The 12,840-nt window shown below is 43.9% G+C and overlaps 1 protein-coding gene across 1 annotated transcript in view; it reads right to left on the bottom strand.

The window, feature by feature from the left end:
• Positions 1–12,840, bottom strand: part of LOC121532930 (clathrin interactor 1) — a 41,670-nt gene that overhangs the window by 6,072 nt on the left and 22,758 nt on the right. The window contains exons 7-8 of the mRNA XM_041838719.2: positions 1,596–1,818; positions 1,380–1,473 (exon numbers count right to left, since the gene is read on the bottom strand). Of these exons, the coding sequence (XP_041694653.2) occupies positions 1,380–1,473; positions 1,596–1,818 (317 nt within the window). The remainder of the gene's footprint in view (positions 1–1,379; positions 1,474–1,595; positions 1,819–12,840) is intronic.

Here is a 12,840-nt window from a genome sequence, read left to right as displayed (position 1 = left end):
AACTACACTACCTCCCCCTAACCCTCCACGATGTCCTGTAACTACACTACCTCCCCCTAACCCTCCATGATGTCCTGTAACTACACTACCTCCCCCTAACCCTCCATGATGTCCTGTAACTACACTACCTCCCCTAACCCTCCATGATGTCCTGTAACTACACTACCTCCCCCTAACCCTCCATGATGTCCTGTAACTACACTACCTCCCCCTAACCCTCCATGATGTCCTGTAACTACACTACCTCCCCCTAACCCTCCATGATGTCCTGTAACTACACTACCTCCCCCTAACCCTCCATGATGTCCTGTAACTACACTACCTCCCCCTAACCCTCCATGATGTCCTGTAACTACACTACCTCCCCCTAACCCTCCATGATGTCCTGTAACTACACTACCTCCCCCTAACCCTCCATGATGTCCTGTAACTACACTACCTCCCCCTAACCCCCATGATGTCCTGTAACTACACTACCTCCCCCTAACCCTCCATGATGTCCTGTAACTACACTACCTCCCCCTAACCCTCCATGATGTCCTGTAACTACACTACCTCCCCCTAACCCTCCATGATGTCCTGTAACTACACTACCTCCCCCTAACCCTCCATGATGTCCTGTAACTACACTACCTCCCCCTAACCCCCCCATGATGTCCTGTAACTACACTACCTCCCCCTAACCCCCCATGATGTCCTGTAACTACACTACCTCCCCCTAACCCCCATGATGTCCTGTAACTACACTACCTCCCCCTAACCCTCCATGATGTCCTGTAACTACACTACCTCCCCCTAACCCTCCATGATGTCCTGTAACTACACTACCTCCCCCTAACCCCCCCATGATGTCCTGTAACTACACTACCTCCCCCTAACCCTCCATGATGTCCTGTAACTACACTACCTCCCCCTAACCCTCCATGATGTCCTGTAACTACACTACCTCCCCCTAACCCTCCATGATGTCCTGTAACTACACTACCTCCCCTAACCCCCCATGATGTCCTGTAACTACACTACCTCCCCCTAACCCTCCATGATGTCCTGTAACTACACTACCTCCCCCTAACCCTCCATGATGTCCTGTAACTACACTACCTCCCCCTAACCCCCCATGATGTCCTGTAACTACACTACCTCCCCCTAACCCTCCATGATGTCCTGTAACTACACTACCTCCCCCTAACCCTCCATGATGTCCTGTAACTACACTACCTCCCCCTAACCCTCCATGATGTCCTGTAACTACACTACCTCCCCCTAACCCTCCATGATGTCCTGTAACTACACTACCTCCCCCTAACCCTCCATGATGTCCTGTAACTACACTACCTCCCCCTAACCCTCCATGATGTCCTCTCAGTGTGTGTAGTTACCGGTGGCTGCTGCAGGCTGGCTGGGTCCTGAATCTACCATCAATAGGTCAGCTAGACCACTGCTGGAGGGCTGGGGTGCTGCTGCGGACGGAGTCTGGAACGGAGAGAAGGAGAGGAGAGATGAGAGGAGAGACACTGCACTGTCCGCTGTTACCACCAGATGGCAGCAATAAGCTAGAGAGGACCAGCATGGACTGAATGCGCACGGGCACACACCTGTTTGGCGGAGGTATCGGGGCTCTTGTCTCCTGTGTAGTGGGCCGCGGCTCCCAGGGACACAGTTTTGGACGGAACCCCGCCTCTCTTCCTGGTTGCTGTGGTTTCTGTTGCCTGGACGATCTGGACGCTCTTGGTAGTCACGGTTTCCTCCTCGTCTTTGAACACTGACCTCCCAGACTGGCCGTTCCGCGACGGGCGACCTCGCTCCTCCTCGTTGTCACTACGGAGACCAGAGAGGACGCAAACCGGATGAAAAAGAGGACATTTTCTTTTGGGGATAATTCAATTAAAATATTGTGTGACTAAAGTATGACAGAACATCAGGTTGTTGACATACTGTAATATGATGAGGACAGAGGGTAGCTCTAACATACTGTAATATGATATGATGAGGACAGAGGGTAGCTCTAACATACTGTAATATGATATGATGAGGACAGAGGGTAGCTCTAACATACTGTAATTTGATATGATGAGGACAGAGGGTAGCTCTAACATACTGTAATTTGATATGATGAGGACAGAGGGTAGCTCTAACATACTGTAATATGATATGAGGACAGAGGGTAGCTCTAACATACTGTAATATGATGAGGACAGAGGATAGCTCTAACATACTGTAATATGATGAGGACAGAGGGTGGCTCTAACATACTGTAATATGATATGATGAGGACAGAGGGTAGCTCTAACATACTGTAATATGATATGATGAGGACAGAGGGTAGATCTAACATACTGTAATATGATATGATGAGGACAGAGGGTAGCTCTAACATACTGTAATATGATATGATGACAGAGGGTAGCTATAACATACCGTAATATGATGAGGACAGAGGGTACATCTAACATACTGTAATATGATGAGGACAGAGGATAGCTCTAAAATACTGTAATATGATATGAGGAGGACAGAGGATAGCTCTAACATACTGTAATATGATATGATGAGGACAGAGGGTAGCTCTAACATACTGTAATATGATATGATGAGGACAGAGGGTAGTTCTAACATACTGTAATATGATATGATGAGGACAGAGGGTAGCTCTAACATACCATAATATGATATGAGGACAGAGGGTAGCTCTAAAATACTGTAATATGATATGATGAGGACAGAGGGTAGCTCTAACATACTGTAATATGATATGATGAGGACAGAGGGTAGCTCTAACAAACCATAATATGATATGATGAGGACAGAGGGTAGCTCTAACATACTGTAATATGATATGAGGACAGAGGGTAGCTCTAACATACTGTAATATGATATGATGAGGACAGAGGGTAGCTCTAACATACTGTAATATGATGAGGACAGAGGGTAGCTCTAACATACTGTAATATGATATGAGGACAGAGGGTAGCTCTAACATACTGTAATATGATATGATGAGGACAGACGGTAGCTCTAACATACCGTAATATGATATGATGAGGACAGAGGGTAGCTCTAACATACCATAATATGAGGACAGAAGGTAGCTCTAACATACTGTAATATGATATGATGAGGACAGAGGGTAGCTCTAACATACTGTAATATGATATGATGAGGACAGAGGATAGCTAATATAATAATAATATGCCATTTAGCAGACGCTTTTGTCCAAAGCGACTTACAGTCATGCGTGCATACATTCTTTTGTGTACGGGTGGTCCCGGGGATCGAACCCACTACCTTGGCGTTACAAGCGCCGTGCTCTACCACCTGAGCTACAGAGGACCACTCTAACATACTGTAATATGATGAGGACAGAGGGTAGGTCTAACATACCGTAATCTGATATGAGGACAGAGGGTAGCTCTAAAATACTGTAATATGATATGAGGAGGACAGAGGGGAGCTCTAACATACTGTAATATGATATGATGAGGACAGGAGGTAGCTATAACATACCGTAATATGATAGGATGAGGACAGAGGGTAGCTCTAACATACCGTAATATGATATGAGGACAGAGGGTAGCTCTAACATACTGCAATATGATGAGGACAGAGGATAGCTCTAACAAACTGTAATATGATATGATGAGGACAGAAGATAGCCCTACCATACTGTAATATGATATGATGAGGACAGAGGGTAGCTCTAACATACCGTAATATGATATGAGGACAGAGGGTAGCTCTAACATACTGTAATATGATATGATGAGGACAGAGGATAGCTCTAACATACTGTAATATGATATGATGAGGACAGAGGGTAGCTCTAACATACTGTAATATGATATGATGAGGACAGACGGTAGCTCTAACATACTGTAATATGGTATGATGAGGACAGAGGGTAGCTCTAACATACCATAATATGATATGAGGACAGAGGGTAGCTCTAAAATACTGTAATATGATATTATGAGGACAGAGGGTAGCTCTAACATACTGTAATATGATATGATGAGGAAAGGATGTAGCTCTAACATACTGTAATATGATAAGATGAGGATAGCTCTAACATACTGTAATATGATATGATGAGGACAGAGGGTAGCTCTAACATACTGTAATATGATATGATGAGGACAGAGGGTAGCTCTAACATACTGTAATATGATATGATGAGGACAGAGGGTAGCTCTAACATACTGTAATATGATATGATGAGGATAGAGGATAGCTCTAACATACTGTAATATGATATGATATGAGGACAGAGGGTAGCTCTAACATACCGTAATATGATATGAGGACAGAGGGTAGCTCTAAAATACTGTAATATGATATGATGAGGACAGAGGGTAGGTCTAACATACCGTAATATGATATGAGGACAGAGGGTAGCTCTAAAATACTGTAATATGATATGATGAGGACAGAGGGTAGGTCTAACATACCGTAATATGATATGAGGACAGAGGGTAGCTCTAAAATACTGTAATATGATATGAGGAGGACAGAGGGGAGCTCTAACATACTGTAATATGATATGATGAGGACAGAGGGTATCTCTAACATACCGTAATATAATATGAGGACAGAGGGTAGCTCTAACATACTGTAATATGATATGAGGACAGAAGGTAGCTCTAACATACTGTAATATGATATGATGAGGACAGAGGATAGCTCTAACATACTGTAATATGATGAGGACAGAGGGTAGGTCTAACATACCGTAATCTGATATGAGGACAGAGGGTAGCTCTAAAATACTGTAATATGATATGAGGAGGACAGAGGGTAGCTCTAACATACTGTAATATGATGAGGACAGAGGGGAGCTCTAACATACTGTAATATGATATGATGAGGACAGGAGGTAGCTCTAACATACCGTAATATGATAGGATGAGGACAGAGGGTAGCTCTAACATACCGTAATATGATATGGGGACAGAGCGTAGCTCTAACATACTGTAATATGATGAGGACAGAGGATAGCTCTAACAAACTGTAATTTGATATGATGAGGACAGAGGATAGCCCTACCATACAGTAATATGATATGAGGACAGAGGGTAGCTCTAACATACTGTAATATGATGAGGACAGAGGATAGCTCTAACAAACTGTAATATGATATGATGAGGACAGAAGATAGCCCTACCATACTGTAATATGATATGATGAGGACAGAGGGTAGCTCTAACATACCGTAATATGATATGAGGACAGAGGGTAGCTCTAACATACTGTAATATGATATGATGAGGACAGAGGATAGCTCTAACATACTGTAATATGATATGATGAGGACAGAGGGTAGCTCTAACATACTGTAATATGATATGATGAGGACAGACGGTAGCTCTAACATACTGTAATATGGTATGATGAGGACAGAGGGTAGCTCTAACATACCATAATATGATATGAGGACAGAGGGTAGCTCTAAAATACTGTAATATGATATTATGAGGACAGAGGGTAGCTCTAACATACTGTAATATGATATGATGAGGAAAGGATGTAGCTCTAACATACTGTAATATGATAAGATGAGGATAGCTCTAACATACTGTAATATGATATGATGAGGACAGAGGGTAGCTCTAACATACTGTAATATGATATGATGAGGACAGAGGGTAGCTCTAACATACTGTAATATGATATGATGAGGACAGAGGGTAGCTCTAACATACTGTAATATGATATGATGAGGATAGAGGATAGCTCTAACATACTGTAATATGATATGATGAGGACAGAGGGTAGCTCTAACAACGGAGGACAGAGGGTAGCTCTAAATACTGTAATATGATATGATGAGGACAGAGGGGTCACAACGAGATATGAGGACAGAGGGTAGCTCTAAAATACTGTAATATAATGAAGGACAGATTAACGTAATATGATATGAGGACAGAGGGGAGCTCTAACATACTGTAATATGATATGATGACAGAGGGTATCTCTAACATACCGTAATATAATATGAGGACAGAGGGTAGCTCTAACATACTGTAATATGATATGAGGACAGAAGGTAGCTCTAACATACTGTAATATGATAAGATGAGGACAGAGGATAGCTCTAACATACTGTAATATGATGAGGACAGAGGGTAGGTCTAACATACCGTAATCTGATATGAGGACAGAGGGTAGCTCTAAAATACTGTAATATGATATGAGGAGGACAGAGGGTAGCTCTAACATACTGTAATATGATGAGGACAGAGGGGGAGCTCTAACATACTGTAATATGATATGATGAGGACAGGAGGTAGCTCTAACATACCGTAATATGATAGGATGAGGACAGAGGGTAGCTCTAACATACCGTAATATGATATGAGGACAGAGCGTAGCTCTAACATACTGTAATATGATGAGGACAGATGATAGCTCTAACAAACTGTAATTTGATATGATGAGGACAGAGGATAGCCCTACCATACAGTAATATGATATGAGGACAGAGGGTAGCTCTAACATACTGTAATATGATGAGGACAGAGGATAGCTCTAACAAACTGTAATATGATATGATGAGGACAGAAGATAGCCCTACCATACTGTAATATGATATGATGAGGACAGAGGGTAGCTCTAACATACCGTAATATGATATGAGGACAGAGGGTAGCTCTAACATACTGTAATATGATATGATGAGGACAGAGGGTAGCTCTAACATACTGTAATATGATATGATGAGGACAGAGGGTAGCTCTAAATACTGTAATATGATGAGGACAGAGGGTAGCTCTAACATACTGTAATATGATATGATGAGGACAGAGGGTAGCTCTAACATACTGTAATATGATATGATGAGGACAGGAGGTAGCTCTAACATACCGTAATATGATAGGATGAGGACAGAGGGTAGCTCTAACATACCGTAATATGATATGAGGACAGAGGGTAGCTCTAACATACTGTAATATGATGAGGACAGAGGATAGCTCTAACAAACTGTAATATGATATGATGAGGACAGAGGATAGCCCTACCATACTGTAATATGATATGATGAGGACAGAGGGTAGCTTTCACATAAAGTAATATGATATGATGAGGACAGAGGATAGCCCTACCATACTGTAATATGATATGATGAGGACAGAGGGTAGCTCTAACATACTGTAATATTATATGATAACAGCGCCGGAGAAGATGGCTGCCGTTTTACAGCCCTCTAACCAATTGTACTATTATGTGTGTTTTTCCGCGTTATTTGTAATTTATTTTGTACATAATGTTTCTGCCATTGTCTCTTATAACCAAAAAGAGCTTCTGGATATCAGGACAGCGATTACTCGCCTCGTATTGGACAAAGATTTTTTCTTCAACGGGGCGGCCGCGAAGGATATCATACAGACACCCGACAAGGCCCAAATCCCCGTCATTCGCGTGAGGAAGAGACAGAGATATCGTGGACGTAGATCGGGGTGCCTTGTAAGGATCCGACGGCGAGCGAGTAAACTGCCTCTTCCATCAATCCTATTAGCCAACGTTCAATCATTTGAAAATAAATTGGATGATTTAAGACTACGGTTATCCTACCAACGGGACATTAAAAACGGTATTATCTTATGTTTCACCGAGTCGTGGCTGAACGACGACATTGATAACATACAGCTAGCGGGCTATAGACTACATCGGCAGGATAGAACGGCTGACTCCAGTAAGACAAGGGGTGGCGGTCTGTGTATATTTGTAAACAACAGCTGGTGCACAAAATCAAATACTAAGGAAGTCTCGAGGTTTTGCTCGCTCTGAGGTAGAGTATCTTATGATAAGCTGTAGACCACACTATTTACCAAGAGAGTTTTCATCTATATTTTTCATAGCTGTCTATTTACCACCACAAACCAATGCTGGCATTAAGATTGCACTGAATGAGTTGTACAAGGCCATAAATCAACAGGAAAACGCTCATCCAGATGCAGCGCTCCTAGTGGCCGGGGACTTTAATGCAGGGAAACTTAAATCCGTTCTACCTAATTTCTACCAGCATGTTAAATGTGCAACCAGAGGAAAAAAAACTCTAGACCACCTTTACTCCACACACAGAGACGCATACAAAGCTCTCCCTCGCCCTCCATTTGGCAAATCTGACCATAACTCTATCCTCCTGATTCCTGCTTATAAGCAAAAACTAAAGCAGGAAGCACCAGTGACTCGGTTAATAAAAAAGTGGTCAGATGACGCAGATGCTAAGCTACAGGACTGTTTTGCTAGCACAGACTGGAACATGTTCCGGGGATTCTTCAGACAGCATTGAGGAGTACACCACATCAGTCACTGGCTTCATCAATAAGTGCATCAATGATGTCGTCCCCACAGTGACCGTACGTACATACCCCAACCAGAAGCCATGGATTACAGGAAACATCCGCACTGAGCTAAAGGGTAGAGCTGCCGCTTTCAAGGAACGGGACTCTAACCCGGACGCTTATAAGAAATCCCGCTATGCCCTCCGGACGAACCATCAAACAGGCAAAGAGTCAATACAGGACTAAGATTGAATCGTACTACACTGGCTCTGACGCTCGTCGGATGTGGCAGGGCTTGAAAACTATTACAGACTACAAAGGGAAGCACAGCCGTGAGCTGCCCAGTGACAAGCCTACCAGACGAGGCTAAACCACTTCTATGCCCGCCCGAGGCAAGCAACACTGAAGCATGCATGAGAGCACCAGCTGTTCCGGATGACTATGTGATCACGCTCTCCGTAGCCGATGTGAGTAAGACTTTTAAGCAGGTCAACATTCACAAGGCCGCAGGGCCAGACGGATTACCAGGACGTGTACTCCGAGCATGTGCTGACCAACTGGCAAGTGTCTTCACTGACATTTTCAACATGTCCCTGACTGAGTCTGTAATACCAACATGTTTCAAGCAGACCACCATAGTCCCCGTGCCCAAGGACTCTAAGATAACCTGCCTAAATGACTACCGACCCGTAGCACTGACGTCTGTAGCCATGAAGTGCTTTGAAAGGCTGGTCATGGCTCACATCAACAGCATTATCCCAGAAACCCTAGACCCACTCCAATTTGCATACCGCCCCAACAGATCCACAGATGATGCAATCTCTATTGCACTCCACACTGCCCCTTTCCCACCTGGACAAGAGGAACACCTACGTGAGAATGCTATTCATTGACTACAGCTCAGCATTCAACACCATAGTGCCCTCTAAGCTCATCACTAAGCTAAGGATCCTGGGACTAAACACCTCCAACTGCAACTGGATCCTGGACTTCCTGACGGGCTGCCCCCAGGTGGTAAGGGTAGGTAACAACACATCTGCCACACTGATCCTCAACACGGGGACCCCTCAGGGGTGCGTGCTCAGTCCCCTCCTGTACTCTCTGTTCACCCATGACTGCATGGCCAGGCACGACTCCAACACCATCATTAAGTTTGCCGACGACACAACAGTGGTAGGCCTGAGCACCGACAACGATGAGACAGCCTATAGGGAGGAGGTCAGAGACCTGGCCGTGTGGTGCCAGGACAACAACCTCTCCCTCAACGTGATCAAGACGAAGGAGATGATTGTGCACTACAGGAAAAAAAAAGAGGACTGAGCATGCCCCCATTCTCATCGACGGGGCTGTAGTGGAACAGGTTGAGAGCTTCAAGTTCCTTGGTGTCCACATCACCAACGAACTATCATGGTCCAAACACACCAAGACAGTCGTGAAGAGGGCACGACAAAGCCTATTCCCCCTCAGGAGACTGAAAAGATTTGGCATGGGTCCTCAGATCCTCAAAAAAATTCTACAGCTGCACCATCGAGAGCATCCTGACTGGTTGCATCACCGCCTGGTATGGCAACTGCTTGGCCTCCGACCGCAAGGCACTACAGAGGGTAGTGCGTACGGCCCAGTACATCACTGGGGCCAAGCTTCCTGCCATCCAGGACCTCTATACCAGGCGGTGTCAGAGGAAGGCCCTCAAAATTGTAAAAGACTCCAGCCACCCTAGTCATAGACTGTTCTCTCTGGTACCGCACGGCAAGCGGTACCGGAGTGCCAAGTCTAGGTCCAAAAGACTTCTCAACAGCTTCTACCCCCAAGCCATAAGACTCCTGAACAGCTAATCATGGCTACCCGGACTATTTGCACTGCCCCCCCACCCCCATCCTTTTTACGCTGCTGCTACTCTGTTAATTATTTATGCATAGTCAATTTAACTCTACCCACATGTACATATTACCTCAACTAGCCGGTGCCCCCGCACATTGACTCTGCAACGGTACCCCCCTGTATATATAGCCTCCCTACTGTTATTTTATTTTACTTCTGCTCTTTTTTTTCCTCAACACTTTTTGTTGTTGTTGTTTTATTTTTATTTTTTTGTTAAAAATAAATGCACTGTTGGTTAAGGGCTATAAGTAAGCATTTCACTGTGATGTCTGCACCTGTTGTATTCGGCGCATGTGACCAATAAAATTTGATTTGATTTGATGAGGACAGAAGATAGCCCTACCATACTGTAATATGATATGATGAGGACAGAGGGTAGCTCTAACATACCGTAATATGATATGAGGACAGAGGGTAGCTCTAACATACTGTAATATGATATGATGAGGACAGAGGGTAGCTCTAACATACTGTAATATGATATGATGAGGACAGAGGGTAGCTCTAAATACTGTAATATGATGAGGACAGAGGGTAGCTCTAACATACTGTAATATGATATGATGAGGACAGAGGGTAGCTCTAACATACTGTAATATGATGAGGACAGGAGGTAGCTCTAACATACCGTAATATGATAGGATGAGGACAGAGGGTAGCTCTAACATACCGTAATATGATATGAGGACAGAGGGTAGCTCTAACATACTGTAATATGATATGATGAGGACAGAGGGTAGCTCTAACATACTGTAATATGATATGATGAGGACAGAGGGTAGCTCTAAATACTGTAATATGATGAGGACAGAGGGTAGCTCTAACATACTGTAATATGATATGATGAGGACAGAGGGTAGCTCTAACATACTGTAATATGATATGATGAGGACAGGAGGTAGCTCTAACATACCGTAATATGATAGGATGAGGACAGAGGGTAGCTCTAACATACCGTAATATGATATGAGGACAGAGGGTAGCTCTAACATACTGTAATATGATGAGGACAGAGGATAGCTCTAACAAACTGTAATATGATATGATGAGGACAGAGGATAGCCCTACCATACTGTAATATGATATGATGAGGACAGAGGGTAGCTTTCACATAAAGTAATATGATATGATGAGGACAGAGGATAGCCCTACCATACTGTAATATGATATGATGAGGACAGAGGGTAGCTCTAACATACTGTAATATTATATGATAACAGCGCCGGAGAAGATGGCTGCCGTTTTACAGCCCTCTAACCAATTGTACTATTATGTGTGTTTTTCGCGTTATTTGTAATTTATTTTGTACATAATGTTTCTGCCATTGTCTCTTATAACCAAAAAGAGCTTCTGGATATCAGGACAGCGATTACTCGCCTCGTATTGGACAAAGATTTTTCTTCAACGGGCGGCCGCGAAGGATATCATACAGACACCCGACAAGGCCCAAATCCCCGTCATTCGCGTGAGGAAGAGACAGAGATATCGTGGGACGTAGATCGGGGTGCCTTGTAAGGATCCGACGGCGAGCGAGTAAACTGCCTCTTCCATCAATCCTATTAGCCAACGTTCAATCATTTGAAAATAAATTGGATGATTTAAGACTACGGTTATCCTACCAACGGGACATTAAAAACTGTATTATCTTATGTTTCACCGAGTCGTGGCTGAACGACGACATTGATAACATACAGCTAGCGGGCTATAGACTACATCGGCAGGATAGAACGGCTGACTCCAGTAAGACAAGGGGTGGCGGTCTGTGTATATTTGTAAACAACAGCTGGTGCACAAAATCAAATACTAAGGAAGTCTCGAGGTTTTGCTCGCCTGAGGTAGAGTATCTTATGATAAGCTGTAGACCACACTATTTACCAAGAGAGTTTTCATCTATATTTTTCATAGCTGTCTATTTACCACCACAAACCAATGCTGGCATTAAGATTGCACTGAATGAGTTGTACAAGGCCATAAATCAACAGGAAAACGCTCATCCAGATGCAGCGCTCCTAGTGGCTGGGGACTTTAATGCAGGGAAACTTAAATCCGTTCTACCTAATTTCTACCAGCATGTTAAATGTGCAACCAGAGGAAAAAAACTCTAGACCACCTTTACTCCACACACAGAGACGCATACAAAGCTCTCCCTCGCCCTCCATTTGGCAAATCTGACCATAACTCTATCCTCCTGATTCCTGCTTATAAGCAAAAACTAAAGCAGGAAGCACCAGTGATTCGGTTAATAAAAAAAGTGGTCAGATGACGCAGATGCTAAGCTACAGGACTGTTTTGCTAGCACAGACTGGAACATGTTCCGGGATTCTTCAGACAGCATTGAGGAGTACACCACATCAGTCACTGGCTTCATCAATAAGTGCATCAATGATGTCGTCCCCACAGTGACCGTACGTACATACCCCAACCAGAAGCCATGGATTACAGGAAACATCCGCACTGAGCTAAAGGGTAGAGCTGCCGCTTTCAAGGAACAGGACTCTAACCCGGACGCTTATAAGAAATCCCGCTATGCCCTCCGACGAACCATCAAACAGGCAAAGAGTCAATACAGGACTAAGATTGAATCGTACTACACTGGCTCTGACGCTCGTCGGATGTGGCAGGGCTTGAAAACTATTACAGACTACAAAGGGAAGCACAGCCGTGAGCTGCCCAGTGACAA

Source organism: Coregonus clupeaformis, chromosome 21, assembly GCF_020615455.1.
Source record: "Coregonus clupeaformis isolate EN_2021a chromosome 21, ASM2061545v1, whole genome shotgun sequence".
Taxonomy (NCBI): Eukaryota; Metazoa; Chordata; class Actinopteri; order Salmoniformes; family Salmonidae; genus Coregonus; species Coregonus clupeaformis.
This window is presented reverse-complemented; position numbering and strand designations above follow the sequence as displayed.